This window comes from Osmerus eperlanus, chromosome 11 (genome assembly GCF_963692335.1).
Source record: "Osmerus eperlanus chromosome 11, fOsmEpe2.1, whole genome shotgun sequence".
NCBI lineage: Eukaryota > Metazoa > Chordata > Actinopteri > Osmeriformes > Osmeridae > Osmerus > Osmerus eperlanus.
The window spans coordinates 1,635,987-1,655,425 of NC_085028.1; the positions used below are offsets into that span (position 1 = coordinate 1,635,987).

Below are 19,439 nucleotides of genomic sequence, written 5' to 3' on the forward strand. Positions count from 1 at the left end.
GAGAGGGGGCAGAGGGAAACCGACAACTGTTGGACTTTGTGCAGGAGATGTTGCGGGGCTGGTTGGGTACTGATCAATCCATTACGCTGGAAAGAGCTCACCGTACACTGGGCCCGGCAAAACCGAACCAAGACAGGGCAGTCCTCATACGCTTTCTGAAGTTCCAGCACCGTGAATTTGTTTTCAGCTGCTCCAAAATGCGTGACATCAAACACAAGAGACGTGAGTTCAATGCAGTCAATAAGCTGTTTATGGATGCTAGCTCCTTCCGAGGGTTTCAACAAAATCCATGCAGGATGAGAGTACTTCACAATGGCAAGATTCACCTCCTCTCGTCACCAGAGGATGCAGAGAATTTTTTTTCCCAGCACACCTGATTCAAATGAATGGTCATTACCCGGCTTCCACAGAGCTTGATAACAACCCATTCATTTGAAACAGGTGTGCTGGAGCAGGGAAACATCTAAAACATGCAGTACAGCGGCCCTCGAAGACCAGGATTGGAGAACCCTGGCCTAGACTATGTAGTCTGCTGGAATCACACACAAGATGCAAACTCACTGTAGCCAAGCCTTGACCACTGTTCAGTCTGTCTGCATCTCTCTGTGTCTTTGCATGTGGGACATTCTTGAACAGGGTTGGTGACTTAAAAAGGTTTAGAAAAAGGCAACTATGCCAGGAAATATGAAGGGTATACCTTGCTCCAAAGCAGTACCTGAATATTATCATCAGTTTTCCAGGTAATTTTGAAACGCAAAGAATCAAGGAGACTTTTTATTCAATTGTATAAAGTATTTTCATTGTTTATAGTAGCCTATATGTTGACAAGCCTCTATATTACTTCATCCTTTCCTTCTGGTTTCCCCAATGTTATAGGTGCAATATACTGTCCCCATGGGTGCCCACTGGAAGACTCAGAGGGTGACTAAAATGACCTCTTACCCCTCTATAGTAATACGTCACGCTTCAAATGCAACCAATAACTTAACTAATTTCTAATTTGAAATTACCCATCATCAAGAAGATAGGCAAAACAGTGTCTGTCTGAAGTTGTTGGCCAAATCAGCTATAATTAGATTTGGTTACCTGAACCACAGCGTTTACAATAACGTCCAAAAGACAACACACAGTTTGTGTAAATTCTACAAAGAGATGCTCACGGAGAAGGCTGGCACTAGGCCTACATCAAACTTTTACCGGAATTTAGAAAGAAAACATTAAAAAAGGTAAGCTAGGCGTAAGTGATGCTAGCAAAGCTAGCTACCTAACGTTTGCAATGTGCCTCTGGACCAAAAATCTTCACAAATCTCTTCCCCCATTACACAGATATTTAGCTAGTATTAGTTTTGTAGTTAACATACTGTATGTTTCAGGGCGTTAGTTTCAGTTGTTTGCCAGATTTTGTTGGTGATAACGAGCCAGGCCACATAAAGAAATGTAGCTAATGATGACTATAACGTTATGTTACATCAACGTTTACTCATGTCAGCTGCATACCTCTCCCAACTTCATAACGCAAGCACCTGGCATGACATAACATAACAAATAAGTACACAGAACATAATGCTAAGCTTAAATAAGTAAAACTTCCTAAATATACAGATAACAATAAATAATACAATATACTAACCCTAAATACACATAAAACCTATTACAACCCTATAACCTATTCTAACCTAGGTGGAATACAGTGAGTGCAATAGTGCAAAATTACAGATAGTGCAACCAGCAGCTGAAAGTGACAGTGTGTAAGTAACTATTAAGAGGTCAATCAATGACTATGTCAATGACCATACAGGAGCCTGATGGCGAAGTACAGTGAAGTACAGTAGTGCAATGTTACTGATAGTGCAACCAGTAGCTGAAAGTGACAGTGTTTAAAGTGACTAGTGTGAAGTGAATCAATGTCCATATCAATGTCCATTCAGAAGCCTGATGGCCCTTGGGTAGAAACTGTTGTCCAGTCTGCGTGTGCGCGACCGAATGCTGCGGTAACGCCTGCCAGAAGGCAACGGGGTAAAGAGACTGAAGGATGGGTGGTAACAGTCTCTTAGAATCCTGCCAGCTTTCCTGAGGCAACGTCTGTGGTAGGTGTCCTGTAGGGCTGGGAGCTTCCTGCCGATGATGAACTCAGCAGAACGGACCACACTCCGTAGGGCCTTGCGATCCCTGTCTGTGCAGCTCCCATACCACACTGTAATGCAACCAGTCAGAATGCTCTCTATAATGCATCTGTAAAAGTTAGTGAGGATGACTGAGTCCATACCAAACTTCTTCAGTCTCCTCAGGAAGAAGAAGCGTTTACAGGCCGCTTTGACCACCTTGTCCGTGTGAACAGACCAGGTGAGATCATTGCTGATGTTCACCCCGAGGAACTTGAAGCAGCTGACCTTCTCCACTTCGGATCCGTTGATGTGAAGGGGTACATGCTCCTCCTCCTGCCGCCTCCTATAGTCCACAATCATCTCCTTGATCTTGCTGACGTTGAGAGAGAGGTTATTGTCCTGACACCATGATGTCAGGGTGTCAACCTCCTCTCTGTAGGCTGACTCGTCACTGTCAGAGATGAGGCTGACGATGGTTGTGTCGTCAGCAAACTTAAGAAGGAGGTTGGAGCTGTGTGTTGCCGCACAGTCGTGAGTGAACAAGGAGAACAGGAGAGGGCTGAGCCCTGAGGGGTGCCTGGATTTGGTGATCAGTGTGGATGAGGTGTGGTCACCGACTCACCACCTGTGGCCTCCCCGTCAGGAAGTGGAAGATCCATTTGCAGAGGGAGGTGCTTAGTCCCAGGTCCACAAGCTTGGAGACCAGTCTGGAGGGGATGATGGTGTTGAATGCTGAATGAAATGACATGCCGTCGTGTAAATAAGATAAATAACATAAGGCCATTTAGTTTGTTTAATAATTGAGCAAGCTATATACCTGTTTTATAGGAAAGTAACCTTAAATGACTTATTTTGTGATTGGGCGCTATATATATATATATATAAAAATAAAAATAAAAAAAAGATATGAAAACGGTTATTTAATTGGTTAAATTCAACCCCAGTATTTATTACACATGAACATAACTTTCTGCACAGCTTTCTGTTTGAAAGCTAACGTGTATGAACGTTTAGGCATGCTGCTTCAGATTTCTACACAATGTAAAACACTTGTATTTGAGACAGTTGTACTACAAACGCACACCTAATTGATAGCCAATGAGAAAGGGAGTTGCCGCACTCATAGACAAGGAGGTCAGCAGTAAATGAAACCTGCGTTTTTAGCTGCATGATTCATTTGTCACAATGTCAGCAACTAAGTTGTCTATGGCTGCCTGCAGCTACAATTCACGAACAATCTCTTTAATAAACGCCACAGCGTTTATTCGAAGAAATACGGTACAGTTATTTATTATCTAGTCAAACCCTACTGCTTGTGTATTTTGAGTGGTCTGGTCTTGACCCGGTCTCGCCCTGCCTTGGTCTTGGTCTTGACTCGGTCTCGACCCCTCAAAGTCTTGGTCTTGTCTCGGTCTCGATACACTCTGGTCTTGGTCATGACTTGATCTCTGTTTAGGTGGTCTTGACTACAACACTGGTGCCCTCTATAAATTTTAAAACATGTCTTAATGAGTTCCTTTATAGTAGAGAAAATGTGATGCAGTACCCTATAAGATGCCCTTACAATGGTCTAAATTTGACTTCCTGTGCCCTTAATTCCAATGGAAAAGGGTTCTGTTATGAAGTGCCCTTTATGCTGCCCCTACATGTGTCCTAAATGGTGTCCTTTCCAAAGAAGATGATTAAATGCTGTGCCCAACAGTCTCCCTACAATGTGCCCACTAGGGCATGCTTTCCCAAAGTGAGGCTGTGACGACACTTGGGGTGTCGTCCCATTCCCATTGTTACACTGGTGAGAGCTCATGTCTTGCAGTAGCAGCCCTTTACATTTTTCATCCTTTGCCCTTCAAACAGCCACAGTCTGCCACTGTCCAAGCCCCATCTGGACCTGTGGAGGCAGACTATGTTAATTGGAAATCCGGAAATATGGGGCAGCTGTCCATACACTGTCAGCCAGAATAGTAATAATTGGATTTTGATTAAATATGCACGCGTAATATAATAATTATATATTCTTAGTCACGCTGAGCAATTTTAAATGACTGTTCTGCCAAGCAAAGTGTGCTACAGTTTGGGACAACTTCTGATCTGAAAGTCTATGCTGGATCTGTGCAATAATATGTATTTCAGTGAATCCCCATTTTAGTCATGTTTACCTTTCCCTTTTATTTTAAAGCTCAGCATTTAGCCTATCAGTTAATAAATGTGTGTGGCAAAGCTATTTTGAAGTAATTTATTAATTTTGTTCAAGATGTGAAGACAAAAACATTATTAGCCCACATCAAGTCCAAACATTGTTCTCCTGCAGTGTCTTGAATTTATACATAACCTCCAAATACAATTTTCAATTGGTGCTACATTCTTTTTTTGGCTATTATTTTCAACCTCCGGTTTGAGAATATCGGCCAGTGATTACCGTATTTTTCGGAAAATAAGCCGCATTTTCTATAGACCGCACCCCACCAGAATGGGAGCTTTGTGTTTGTAAATCTGACTATAAACCGCACTGGAATATATGCCGCACTTGATACAACAATGAACAATGATACCAAGCAATGCATGAGTATAGGCAGTACAGCATGCCGTTGTGTAACACACTTCGGAAACTAAAGTAAGTAAGTGCGTAATGTATGTTTTCTATTGCCCGGGAATTAACTTATATTTACCTTTTAGACGCGTGAGTTCTAAATATTTCCAAGGGTCCCCAAAGCGCAAGTTATTTTTCCAAAACGGTAGCTAGCTAGCTTTAGTTAGCTTCTGGGCTAAGTTAGCTAGCATAATACTCGTAGCAATGCTACTACCATGCTAGCAGACATCCCAACCTGCAAAAACAAATTCCAGGGAGGTGGCTTTCCGGCTACGCATATATGCAACGTTACGCTGTGAGACCTGCATTCGAACGATCACATATGTGCGACGCTACTCCTTAACGGGTTAAATAGCATTCACGAAAAAAGTGTTTCTACTGTTGTTTTGTTATAAAAACGTTCTATAAGCCGCTTCAAAATATAAACCGCACCACCACAAGGACAAATTTTAATCGGGTTATAAACCGCGGTTTTATTTCAGAAAAAAGTGGTACTGTCTGAATGGTTTCAGACAGCTCATCAAATTACGATAATTATCAGTAGGCCTAAATGCATTAGTTATGTTAAGTAGATTTGGTAGGCCTACAATTTGCGAATTTAAACGGTCAACAATGTTTTGCCAGATTGTCTACCTTGCCCGTTAATTGCGGCAGTATTGCAATTTTTCGGAAAACATTTGTATTTTATTTTTTATCCAGTTACGCTGCTGAAAATAACACCACTCTGCGTTTTGCAACATAACTCTTATTTTTGACAATCGCCTGATCTGGGCTTATCCTTATTCACCGGACAATACCATTGCAGATTGTTAAAACTATCCAAGATCCAGGTGGAAGATACGTTATCGTCCGATGCAATCCTATCAATGACATGGAAAGTATTTATGGTCCCAATGAGGATAACCCCAACTTCTTCAGGAATATCTTTCTTGATTTATCAACAGTGAGCGGATTGTTTATTTTAGAAGGGAACTTCAATTGTGTTTTAAATCCAACAATAGATCGTTCAACGGGCTGTGACACGGGTAAAACTCAAACTAGAGAAGTACTGAAACAGTTTATAGCGGACCTTAATCTAGTTGATTTCTGGAGGTAACGGAATCCTGATAAAAATCATTACTCCTGTTATTCAAGTACATATAAATCACATTCCCACATCGATTATTTCATTATTTACAGGGAACTATTACCCAGGGTTAGCGAATATTGGTATAATGGTATCGTGATAAGTGACCATGTTGCTGTATCACTCCAAATCCGTCTTGACAAAATTATCCATAGCCCACCTAATTGGAGATTCCAGACGAGATGGCTACAAGACCAAACTTTTGTTGACAATATTGACTCAAAAAATGACAGGTTCTTTGCGCTTAACACTGATGAAACTAGTCCTTGTATCAGATGGGAAGCATTTAAGGCGTTCATCAGGGGAGGAATTATTAGTTATACACCAGCTATAAGACGAAACATTATAAAATGGAAATGAAACATTTGGAAAATCAAATAAAAAAATTAGAAAATGACCTGTATACAAAAGATGATAATTTAAAACAAAAGGAATTGCTGATATTGACAACTAAATATAATAAAATGTCCATGGATGAAAGCGCCAAAAGTTTAATGTGGTTGAAACAAGCCTACGATGAAGGCTGGAAAACTTCTAGCCTGGAGAATCAAAAAACAGCAAACTGACCGTGCAATAAATAGTATTAGACATCACAAGGGAATTTAACAATAGACCCTCTAGAAATCAATACCTGCTTCAAATACCTTTATGAATCCTTATAGTCCGTATATCCGTATAGATCAGAATACAAGCAAGACTCAGATGCGCAGGAAACATTTCTTGATCAGCTTCAGTTTGTCATTATCTGACGACATAAAACATTTATTATATAGGGATATAACAGCCGAGGAGTTGTCAAAAGCAATCCAAAATATGAATAGTGGTAAGGCACCTGGGCCCGATGGATTGCCTATAGAATTTGATAAAACATTTAAAACTAGATCAGTAGAGCCCACTTCTAAATGTGTATAATGAATGCTTCCAGGAAGGAACTCTTCCACCCACCATGAGACTAGCTATGATAACCCTCATCCAAAAACCAGGCAAGCCATCCACAGAGAGCTTGTCATTTAGGCCAATCAGTCTGATGTGTAGTGACACTAAAATACTTTGTAAAATGCTAGCAAGAAGATTGGATCCACACCTCCCTAAACTTATACATAACGACCAGAATGGGTTTGTACGAAATTGTCAAGGTTTCCATAACATCAGAAGAGTCCTTAATGTATTACATGAAAAAGCTGGTGGTAAGGATACAGCATTACTATCATTAGACGCCCAACAGGCATTTGACAGAATAGAATGGCACTACCTTTTATAATTGCTGCCACGATTGTACTTTGAGTGGGATTTCTTAGATGGATTAATGTTCTCTACACAAACCCAGTAGCGGAGATTCTGACCAACAGTATTGTCTCAAAACCATTCAACTTACAGCGTTCAACCCGACAAGGCTGTCCACTATCACCGATGCTATTCACTTTAGCTATTGAATTTTTCGCTATGACTGTTAGAGCCCATCACGGCCTCACAGGCATCCAGATAGGTGAGCAAGAACATAAGATACAGGGTTTCCCGCATAAAATGTTAGTTAAGGTGGTAGGGTGGGGGTTTGCTACTAAAACGTTTTTCCTCAAATGCGTTCTGCAGAGAAGGGCGGCATGTGTTGATTTGGCGTCTGCCTTAACTGCAAAGTGCTGCGAAGAACCCTGAGATATCTTTGTATGCAGATGATGTCATCCTTTTTCTGACCAGACTTATGGACAGTATTCCAATTTTAACCTCATTAATTCAACTATTTGGAAAGTTCTCTGGATATAAAATACATTTCTCTAAATCATCACTGTTATTTCTGAACGATAATGAATGTCTGAGAACAACTATAAAGACACTGTTTGCAAAAAATGGTTTACTTATTTAGGGGTTAAAATTACACCTGAAATTGAAACTAGTATAGCTAACCTGCTAACAGAAAAAATATCAGAAACATTAAACCGCTGGACAGTAATGCCAATCTCAATGATCGTCCGTATTAATATAATCCAAATGGATATACTGCCAAAATTCCTGTACCTTTTTCAATCGATCCCACTTCCGCTTCCCAAGTGTTTTTTTGATCAAATTAACAACATTCTTGCTAGATTCATTTGGAACAATAAAAAAGCTAGGCTACAATTTAAGTTGCTTTACTTGCCATTTGAGAGGTGTGACCTGCGTCTTCCTAATCTGCGGTGGTATTACTGGTCTGCTCAATTACACTCTGCCTCATTTTATTTTGGCTCAGATATTCTTCCAGCTTGGGTAAATATTGAGCAAACAACTGCATCAGAAATACCCCTCAAGCTGTATCTATATTCAGCAGATTTTAAACATTGAGAAAAAAGACAAAGAATCCTTTTCTCAACAATGTCATTGACATTTGGTATCGTGTACACCAACATATTGGGGAAATCCCTACTTTATCTTGTTTTTCTCCAATATGGGGGAACACTGATTTTGCACCAGGTAGAGGTGATGGTGGTTTTAAGCTTTGGGCAACCAAAGGTGTGCAATGTGTAGGGAACCTATACAGAAATGGTGAACAACTTACCTTCGAGAAAATATGTAAGGAGTATAGTTTCAAATATTTACTACTGAAACATTTATATCGGCAAAACATAAGGACCTAATGTCTGAGCCACCTTTGACACATTTTGTAAACTTAAATCGATACAAATCTGTCTAAAAGGGGTCTAGTCTCTTTGTTTTATGGGACTTTAGTATCTCATGAAAAGGATCATCCAAAGACAGGTTAGAAGCATGGAAAGCTGATATTGGAGAGGATATACTTGAGGATGACATGGCATGCTTAAAGGCACAGCAAAATACGATTAATACAAGATTGAAACTGCTCCGATATAAATGGCTAATGCAAACTTATATCACCCCAGTAAAGTGGAATAAAATCTATCCTAATATTCCGGATAATACAATCATAGTACATAGTACAATCATTTTGAAAGAGTGTGGTGGGGGCCATTTCCCAGATGGTGGGTAGGAATGTTCCCCTAAATGCGAAACTTTGTATCATGGGTATATGCCCTGGAAATTTGGTTGTCAATTCTACACAATCAGTACTGATTGATTTTGGACTTCTCCAAGCTCGAAGACTAATCGCTCTCTTCTGGAGAAATATACAATTGCCCTCTGTAAAGTTATGGTTGAAGGAGATTGCAACATACCTTGCATTGGAAAGACTTGCATATATTGTTAGAGGGAAGAGAAAACAGTTTGATAAAGTATGGAAACCTTTTTTGGAGGATGAGAATGTTGCATTAACTTGAATATCATCACTACTGCCGCCCTTTCATTCTTATTGTTTTGTTTTATTTGTGTTATTTTATTATTTTTTCGTCTTTTGATTGTCTTGTTATATAGTACACATTTGCTACTGTTGTGGTCATTGGTATTTGTGTACTTTCTTTGTGTGGAAAAAGCCAATAAAGTATTGGTAAAAACTTAAAAATGTCCTATGTATGATACTTATCCTGGAACCTAAAACATGTATGTAGCCTCACTTGGTAATGGTATCAAATGTATTCACATCTAACTTAATCTCTTCATGCCTTGCCAATGCCAAAGTCATAACTGACTTTGTAGTACATTGTTTAATTTAGCAAGACTACAGTAACTTCTTAACCATTGTTTTTGGTAGCAATATGTTATTGCTAGCTAGCATGACATCTCTCAGTACTAACGACGTTAAATGTACTAGACTACTGTTGCCATTCGACTGTGATAAGATTTAAAAAAAGATTAAACATGGTGCAATTGAACTTATTACCTTCGAAGTGTTGTCATACAGCTGTTTCTCAATGACGCGGCTGTTTTATTTGGAACTTTTCTGCGGAAAAATTCTCAAGTCTCATTGAAGGCAATGGAGTTGACACAACTCCTTCTCTCTATGGCTCTGTGCTGTGGTTTACAAAGGAGGAGGAGCCAGTACGAGAACATGGACAACGACATCGCCCAGGGAGAGGATGACCCCCACGCAGATGAGGAGGAAGGTGAGGGACGGAGAGAAAGATCCTCACACCTCCTGTGTACTGTTCCAACTTTAGACTCCTAAAAAGGCTACTGTGTGTGTGTGTGTGTTCAATTGTGCAGAGAAGGACACACCTTTGCAACCTGAGGAGGGAGATGAGAAGCATGATGAAGAGGGGCACCGAGTACCAGTACATCAGGAGGTTAGATTATTCATTCATCTATCCATCCAAACCCTTACTCATCTATCCATCCAAACCCTTACTCATCCATCCATCCATCCAGGGCACTACACTGCGACCGAAATGTTCGCATTTGCGTCCTTTTGACATGCCATTGCGACCGTAATTTTTAATGGGTCGCAAATGTATCACTGATTATTTTTGTGCTTACCTTGTTAGGTAAGCACAAAAATGAACAGTAATGTGTATTTTAAGAACACGTTTTAAAACGTGCTCTGAGCATTCAACAGATAAAGTTGGCTTCAGCCCCGCGACCCCCCCCTGCCCCCCTCCCGGAAGGGTGTAGCCTAACGTTGATAAAAAAATAACAACCTCTCGTCAAAACGCACGCAGCAATCGCATATAGGCTACTCAAATCTGACGTGTTAAAATGAAGCGGACAATTCGCCATGTCAAACGGATGTGACTGAGAATGATACGAACATATGAATTTCGACACCAGTGGCTTGAAGAATACCAGTGGTCATAGGTGCCATCATCAGCGTATTACTATTGCAAAACCTTTTAGCCAGCGAAAGGCGCAACGTGTAGCCTATTGAAAAGTATAATGTTTTCGTATCGCTTCAGATTCCTCACTACATAAAATGTGGTTGTGATACAGTTTACTTAAGTCTTCTAAATTAAATAAACCTCATAAGGTCTGCGAAAAAGTAGTATTGCCATGGCAATACTGGCAGTACTGGCGGCAATGGTTAAGGTACCAAGACGGAGGAATGCGCACTGTGTGTACTGTACATTTTGTGGGCCTTCAATTGCAAGACTGTCCAAATTTGTAACAGCGTCAAAAAAATTCAAACACAAAACATTGAAGCTTCACAATGACAGTATGAAGCACGCAGAGACAGGTAGGGCCTACATATCCCGTAACGCTGCAGCACTCCCGACCATAGGTGTTAATCCCGGGGGGGACGGGGAACATGACCCCCCGCCATCCTGGGAAAAATATGATTTGTCCCCCCCAATAAATCACTGTAAACATAAGAACATTTAAATAATATTAATAATATACATTTAACATTACAATGTAGGCTATGTGTCCACCCTACCGATCTTCTCCCTTTTATATCCCTCTTGACACTCCCTTCAACAGGTGCAGCCACTTGCCTAATTGTCAGCGCAGCGCTTGACCGCTCCCCTAACTACCCCCGTCATTCACTACAGTACGGTAATGATTCAACCAACGTCTGTTCATTTCAAACACAAAACGAGAACATCACATTGGCGACGAGGATAAAGACACAGAACCGAGAAAAGTTGTTGCACTCACAAGAAAATTAAAAGAGGAAAGAATAGTGGACTTGGCTCAACGAAGCGGGAAGACCACAAGTGGCTAGCTGGAACTAACCTGAGGAGGACAACGAGTTGCTAAAAAAAAAAAAAAGGACGGAGAAAATAAGAAAAATGCCACTTGGGAACACTATGGCTCTGCCAAGTTTTGATACCGAAACGGATCCGAGCTCAGTAGGACCACGCTGGACGAAATGGATACAAAGGTTTTAGAACTATATTATAGCAGTAAATATTGCCGGAGATGCTAGGCAAAAAGCATTGCTACTGCATATGGCAGGAGAGCGTGTGCATGATATCTATGACACGTTCGCAGCAGAAGAAGATAAGTTTGCAGACGTCAAGCAGAAGCTAGGCACGTATTTCACGCCTAAAAAGAACGTCCAGTATCAAGTATATATGTTCCGAAAAGAAGTGCAACAGCCGGGCGAGAATCTAGACGCATACTGTACCAGACTACGCATGCTAGCAAAGAACTGTGAATTTACAAACGTTAGCCATGAAATTAAAGCACAGTTGATCCAAAGCTGCAGTTCAACCAGGCTGCGCAGAAGAGCGCTCAGAGAGCCCGACAACAAGCCTGGAAGACCTTCTCGAATACGGGATAGTGATGTGTCGTTCGTGAACGATTCATTCATTTTGAACAAATCCTTACAAGGACTCGGGAGTAACGAGTCCTCTCAAAGAGTGATTCGTTCATTTTCTCGTGGCCGCGCATCGGGACTGTTGCATAGGCTCGTCCAAGTAAACAGAAATGATTCGTTCATTTCCCGACTCGGTCTTTCTACTAGTCTTTGGATCATTTTTCACGTGACCTGCATAGGCTCTGTAGTGGTAGCTAGAGGAAACGAACGATTCGTTCATTTCCCAACTCGGTCTTTCTACGAGTCTTTGGATCGTTTTTCACGTGACCTGCATAGGCTCTGTAGTGGAGGAAACAAACGATTCGTTCATTTCCCAACTCGGTCTTTCTACGAGTCTTTGGATCCTTTTTTCACGTGACCCGCATTGTATTTTTTAGTAGAAGAAACAGTTTCCTCATTCCCTTTCGCGTGGCCGCTGTTTTAGTAAGACGTGAATGATATTCGCTCAAGTCATCATACTGACTGGTTTTTTTATTTTCACTTTACATTTACACTTACAGTTTAGTGCAGTGTAATTGTTTGCCGTGATAATTAAATGCTAGTGTGATAATAAATGACCAAATCATACAAACTGTCATGATACATTATTTTAATGCAGGAATTTCTTTTAAAATAGTATCTGCTGGTGCACATGTCATGTACTAACCTATATGAGCATATGATACGTGTTTGCAGTGGACGGATAGCCCCCCCCCCATTGAAATGAACGAATGACTCGAAAAAAGATTCGTTCATTTTACTGAACTAGATTCAAAGAACCGAATCAGTAAAATGATCCGAACTTCCCATCACTAATACGGGAGAACATTGGAACTGTCTGAGCAACAAGCAGTCGGCATGGAGCAGTGTAGCTGCATCAGTGAATGCAGTGCATCAGACTGGGCGAACAGCTACCATGTCCAGCAAAAGGAAGAGACTGTAAAGCATGCAGGAAGCTAAACCACTTTGCCAAGCAGTGCATGTAAAAGCAAAGAACACCTGGAAAAGACTATGATACAAAACACAGGGACAATAGTAAGCAACACAGAATGAATAAGAAAGTGTATAACATCACCAGCACAACACATAATACCACACAGGAATCGTCTAGTAGTGACGAGGCTTATGTATTTGCTGCCAGTAGCAACAAGAACACTATCCAACCACGCACACACATTAGGCTCAATGGTGTGAAGATTGCGGCAATGATCGATTCTGGGGCCGCAGTGAACATTATTGATAAGATGTAAATTCTGGAGAAGGCAGGCCGGAAGGAGTCACGACAAAGGAAAGGAGTTGACTTTGGTTTATTAGTCGAGCGGCCCGGATCAAACAATCAGTTCAAGACGAGCTGATGGCATGAGTGAGAACTCTGTCTCTCAGTCGTGCTTAAATACATGAGTTGGACAGTACAGATATATAATGCACAGATTTGCTTCCTTAACGGGTCTTCAGTGGTCAATGTATTGACACACTAGAACGTTCAACAGGTGAAGTGGTCGTTAATCACATAAGCCTTATTTGTACATGATTTTCCTCACTGTCTCCCCACTGTCTGGACTGCATGCTATATTCTGCTCAGAGGGGGCCTCGCTGCATGACCTCTTGACCTTACCGAGACACAAGCTGTACATGTACCCAGAAACTCTGCCTTACAATTATTAGTGAATCGGTCCTCAGCACACTGAAACCATGCCCACAGCTTAGCCCAGCTAATATAAAGATATTTCCGTATGGCAACACTAAACCACTGCCCATAACTGGTGCATTCACATGTAGCACAGAGACAGACAAGAGAAAAACCATGGCAGAATTCTATGTAATGAAGGGTGATAGCTGCTCTCTGCTAGGCTACAACACAGCTAAAGAGCTAGGCCTCATCAAGATCGTCAACACTGTATCTGCTCCAACAAGCCAAACAGTAGCAGATGAGCTAGTACAGAAATACCCAGAGCTGTTTGAAGGCATTGGCATGCTGAAAGACTTTCAAGTAAAGCTTCACATTAACACTGACATCCAGCAACATAGGCGTGTGCCCTTTCACATCCAACAGAAGGTCGAAGAGGAGCTGAAACGGCTTGAGGATGACAACGTCATCGAAACGATCACAGGCCCTACGCCATGGGTCTCCCCTATCGTGACGCCACCCAAGCCGACGGATCCGGGCAAGGTTAGAGTCTGTGTCGACATGAGACAGGCCAACACTGCCATTCAACGTGAACGCCACATCACTCCCACCATGGTCGACGTGATCCACAAATTGAATGGAGCTACAGTCTTCTCCAAGCTCGACCTGACTGCCGGTTACCATCAGCTAGAACTCCACCCAGACAGCAGGTACATCACAACATTCACCACACACCTTGGTTTGAGACGCTACAAGCGCCTGAACTTTGGGATCTCTTCAGCGGCGGAGGTGTTCCAGAATGCGATCTGCCAGACTCTGCAAGGCATCAGAGGAGTGAAGAATCTTAGTGATGACATAATCGTGTATGGTAAAACACATAAAGACCATGACGACAGCCTCAGAGCTGTGTTCCAGAGACTGAAAGACAGAGGGCTCACACTCAACAGAAAGAAGTGCAAGTTCAATAAGGCCAAACTTGAATTCTTTGGATTCATTTTCTCAGCTGGTGGTATCTCAGCTGACCCTAAAAAAGTTGCTGCCATTCAGCAGGCCAGTGATCCACAAGACCCTACTGAAGTCAGGAGTCTGCTTGGCATGGTGAACTACTGTGCTCGTTTTATCAAAGACTTTGCTTCCATCTCTGCACCGCTACGTGAGCTGACCAAGAAAGACACACCGTGGCACTGGAACCCTGAGCACGCCAGAGCGCTACAGACGATCAAAGACAGCCTGACCAGCAACACGGTAATGTCATACTCCAGCCACAGACACAGAGCTTGTGGTAGATGCTAGTCCAGTCGGCCTAGGCGCCATTCTCTACCAAAAGAACAGAGAAGGGGAGAGGCACACCATAGCATACGCCAGCCGTGCTCTCAGCGACGTAGAAAGACGCTACTCACAAACTCAAAGAGAAGCACTGGCCATTGTGTGGGGTTGTGAACACTTTCACCTATACCTGTACGGCAACCCTTTCATCCTTGTCACTGACCACAAAGCCCTAGAGATTATATGGAACAACCCACGTTAAAAACCACCTGCTAGGATCGAGAGATGGGGACTGAGACTACAGCCTTACAACTTCAAGGTAGAATACAGGAAAGGCGCAGACAACCCTGCTGACTACATCTCCCGTCACCCAATCCCGATACAGACAAGTGACAGCTCGAGAGCGGTGAAAGTAGCAGAGGAATATGTCAACTTTGTGGCTGAATATGCCACACCCAAAGCCATGACTCTCACTGAGATATAAGAAGAAACACTAAAAGACCCAATCCTGCAAGAAGTTGGTACCCATATCAGAAACAACACGTGGCACAGAATCACAGGCGACACACAACATGCTACAACACTGAAAAAGTACAGACAGATTAGTGAGGAGCTCACCGTGTCCAACACTGATGACATCATCCTGCGAGGTACAAGAATTGTCATCCCTGCATCCCTTGAGCACAGAGTGCTACAGCTAGCCCATGAAGGACACCAGGGCATTGTCAAGACTAAGACATTGCTCAGGTTAAAGGTCTGGTTTCCCAACATAGACCAGAAAGCAGAACTAACTGTGAAGGACTGTTTAGCATGTCAAGCCAACACACCTACTACACATTCAGAACCTCTGAAAATGTCAGAGTTGCCAGAAGCCCCCTGGCAGAACACTAGTGCAGATTTCTATGACCCACTTCCGACGGGAGAGTATTTATTGGTAATCATAGACGAATACTCCCGCTACCCAGTTGTTGAAAGTGTGAGATCTGTCTCAGCCAACACAGTCATTCCAATCCTTGATAAAGTGTTCTCAATGTTTGGAATTCCCAGAGTCCTGAAAACAGACAACGGGCCCCCTTTTAACAGTGAACAGTTTTCCAAATTTGCAGGCCATCTAGGTTTTCACCACTGGAAAATAACACCTCTCTGGCCTCAAGCAAATGCAACAGCAGAACGCTTTATGTGTACACTTGGAAAAGCAATCCGTGTGGCAGAAACACAGAGCACCCCATGGAAACAGAGACTCAATACGTTTCTCCGTGAGTACCGTGCCATGCCACACAGCACCACAAAAGTGTCACCTGCAGAACTGTTGTTCCATCGCAAGATCCACATAAAGATCCCGCTAATCACCACAACCTGCGAGGACTACACTGATCACACCATCAGAGAGCGAGACACGACTGCAAAAGCAAAGATGAAGTCCCACTCAGATGCGCGCCGGCGGGCTAAGCCAAGCACACTCACCCCTGGTGACAAGGTACTCTACCGACAACCCAAGCACAACAAACTCAGCACCCCATTCAACAGCAAGCCATACGCTGTGTCAGAGGTCAAAGGCTCCATGATCACAGCGACCAAAGATGGACACTCCATAACAAGGAATTTGCTCACAGATCCTGATGAGGAGAATGAGGACACTGTTGTTGTGACATCGAGGTATCCCTCTCGAGTCAATCGCCAGCATCCATCTTACCTTAATGACTATGAGACGGTTAAAGAATGTCTACATTGAATCCAGCAACAGATTAATCTGAATGTTTCTGAACGACTGTTCTGTCCAACAGATTGATCTGAATTATGTTTATACTTTGTACTGCTGAGTTATGAATGACAAGTGATATTGTTATTGCAGTTAACAAGTGAATCAGTTACACATGTCCAATGTGATGGATCTGGTTGTAAAAAAAAAAGAAGAAAAGAGTGATGTAATGTTTAAGGTTTACAACATTAGCATGATGTTACGACAGTGACGTATTGTGTTACGACTGCCGTCATAGGTTACATATAGAACGTTGGCACTAAGCCCGCGGAGGTTAGTTAGAGTTACCAATAGTCAACGGCTGTATGCATGAGATCTGCTAAGCGTATAATCACAGTAAAGTACAGTAATGATTCAACCAACGTCTGTTCATTTCAAACACAAAACGAGAACATCACAGCTGGTATGTATGTAAATGTTGGGGCGTGATAAAGATGATGCTATATTTGTGACGTCACAAATTCAGCTTTTTCGAAATCGATCGTTTTACAGCTGCAGTTTCAAGTTGTGAGATTTAGATAGGAAAGAGGTGTCAGTGAGCTTTGAGGTTCACTGTATGTCCATTTTACCCACCGAACTGTCGTTATTCAACTACATTATGACAAGCTCAAATCGGTTTTGCAATCAATGACCCCTTTAAACTTACATGTTAACTTTTATTTGTAACTATGTTTTTGTTAGGGTTAGTTGCTCCTTCCATGCTTGTTTGTTTACTGTTCTTCTTCTTTCTTGTCTTATGAGGCGGGTTTGCTGGGATTTTTCTCTCGCTTCTAGGCTTTTTCTGGTAACCCTCGTCTTTCACGTCACAACGCTGTGATTTGTGGGCAATTCACTTTGCTAAAGACTGCAAAAATGCGGACTAACAAAAAGGGTGCATAAAGGGCTCAAAATATCTGCGAAAGAGCCCTCGCACACTTGCCGATTTGACAGTGAGACAGCCCTAAATCCTCGCAAACTTACATTACATTTACATTTAGTCATTTAGCAGACGCTCTTATCCAGAGCGACTTACGGTAAGTACAGGGACATTCCCCCCGAGGCAAGTAGGGTGAAGTGCCTTGCCCAAGGACACAACATCATTTTGCACAGCCGGGAATCGAACCGGTAACCTTCAGATTACTAGCCCAACTCCCTAACCGCTCAGCCACCTGACTCCTGACACCTGACTTACGCCTGGAACACACTCAACTGGCTGTGAAGCACCCGGAAGCGCCGCAAAGTGCCACGATCGGCTACGAATGGCGCAAGGCTTTTCACAACAGACGCCCATTTCTCCTCGCCGGTCACAAAGCCTTTCACCTCCTCTGAGCTTTCCTTTATCATTTGGTTTGTGATGTAGCCTATGGGTTTCAGTGTCTCCTTTGCTGAAATGTAGGCCTATACCAGCTCGTGTTTAACTGACTAATATGTTGACTTGACAATCAACGCAATCATCAATCTGGGTTTTTTATTTTAAAATGTTTACATTTTGAGAATTGATCGGATATCATTTTTATCGGGGTAAACACATGGTTGGCCGTTTGTTACCAGCGTAGTGCAGTTGGGTGTTAAGTGATAGGCTATAGCCTACAACTAATGTAGTAAAATCTTAATATCATGTTTTTGTATTCAAATATATCAAATAATATGATGTATTTTATCATCCTACAGCCAATTTTGCAAGCGTCTCTCTGTCGCTTGCAAAATTCGCCACGGCGCCATGCAGCTTGCGTGGCTGGTCTAATTTGATAACATGAGCGCCGAAAGAATCAGTTAAAAATTCAGTTCGTTCCGCGCATTGATCAGAGCGTGCATAGAGAGAGCGTGCGTAGAGAGAGAGCGTGCGTAGAGAGAGAGCGTGCGTAGAGAGAGAGAGTGCGTAGAGAGAGAGAGCGTGCGTAGAGAGAGAGCGTGCATAGAGACAGAGCGTGTGTAGAGAGAGAGCGTGCGTAGAGAGAGAGCGTGCATAGAGAGAGCGTGCGTAGAGAGAGAGCGTGCGTAGAGAGAGAGCGTGCGTAGAGAGCGTGCGTAGAGAGAGAGCGTGCGTAGAGAGAGCGTGCGTAGAGAGCGTGCGTAGAGAGAGAGAGAGAGAGAGCGTGCGTAGAGAGAGCGTGCGTAGAGAGAGCGTGCATAGAGATTTTAAAACGATTAAAATATTTAATCGCGATTAATCGCATTAATGTCATAGTTAACTCACGATAAATCGCAATTAATCGCACATTTTTATCTATTCTAAATGTCCATTGATTTCTTTTTGTCCCATTATTTTTTTCTCATTTTGATGCTCTTATCAACATGGAAAAGTGGATCGGATTGCTTAGTGAAAATGTTTTTTGTTTTTTTTAATTGCCATCGCCTAGCTTTGACGAGGGGGCGGAAAATTCACATCAGCTGTGTGCTTGGCCATCAAGTGGTATTTCAGACTGGACGTGCTGCGATGATAGCTCAGTTCACGACAAAACACACAGATCACTTTGGTCTTGTCAGTGGAACCATTTGGCAACTTTTTAATGTTAAAATGTTCCATTTAGAATTTTGTTGGCATCCATTTCGGCATCTCGCGCTCGCCATCCATTCAAAACGTAACGTTAGCCTACTACCAGAGAATGTCTAATATCCGTAAACGGGCTCTGCTACTACTCTTTAGCCGGCTCGCAAGACCAAACAAGAGTGTGCGGCGTACCTGTTGTTTTGTTTCCGGTCTAGCTAGATCCGGTGTGGTGTTGTAGTTTTTCTAACGTCAGTAGTTGCTGCAACAGCATGTGAAAAAAACGACAAAGTTTTCTTGGCCAAAAAGAACGTTAATAGCGCGATAAAAAAATAGATGCCGTTAAGATGGGTTTGCGTTAACACCATTAATAACGTGTTAAACTGA

General features: G+C 42.3%; 1 protein-coding gene across 4 annotated transcripts in view; it reads left to right on the forward strand.

The window, feature by feature from the left end:
* golim4a (golgi integral membrane protein 4a) overlaps positions 1 to 19,439 on the forward strand; it is a 45,062-nt gene that overhangs the window by 17,950 nt on the left and 7,673 nt on the right. For all 4 annotated transcript variants that reach the window (XM_062472402.1, XM_062472401.1, XM_062472405.1 and 1 more), the window contains exons 11-12: positions 9,728 to 9,804; positions 9,905 to 9,984. In XM_062472402.1, coding sequence (XP_062328386.1) covers positions 9,728 to 9,804; positions 9,905 to 9,984 — 157 coding nt within the window. The remainder of the gene's footprint in view (positions 1 to 9,727; positions 9,805 to 9,904; positions 9,985 to 19,439) is intronic.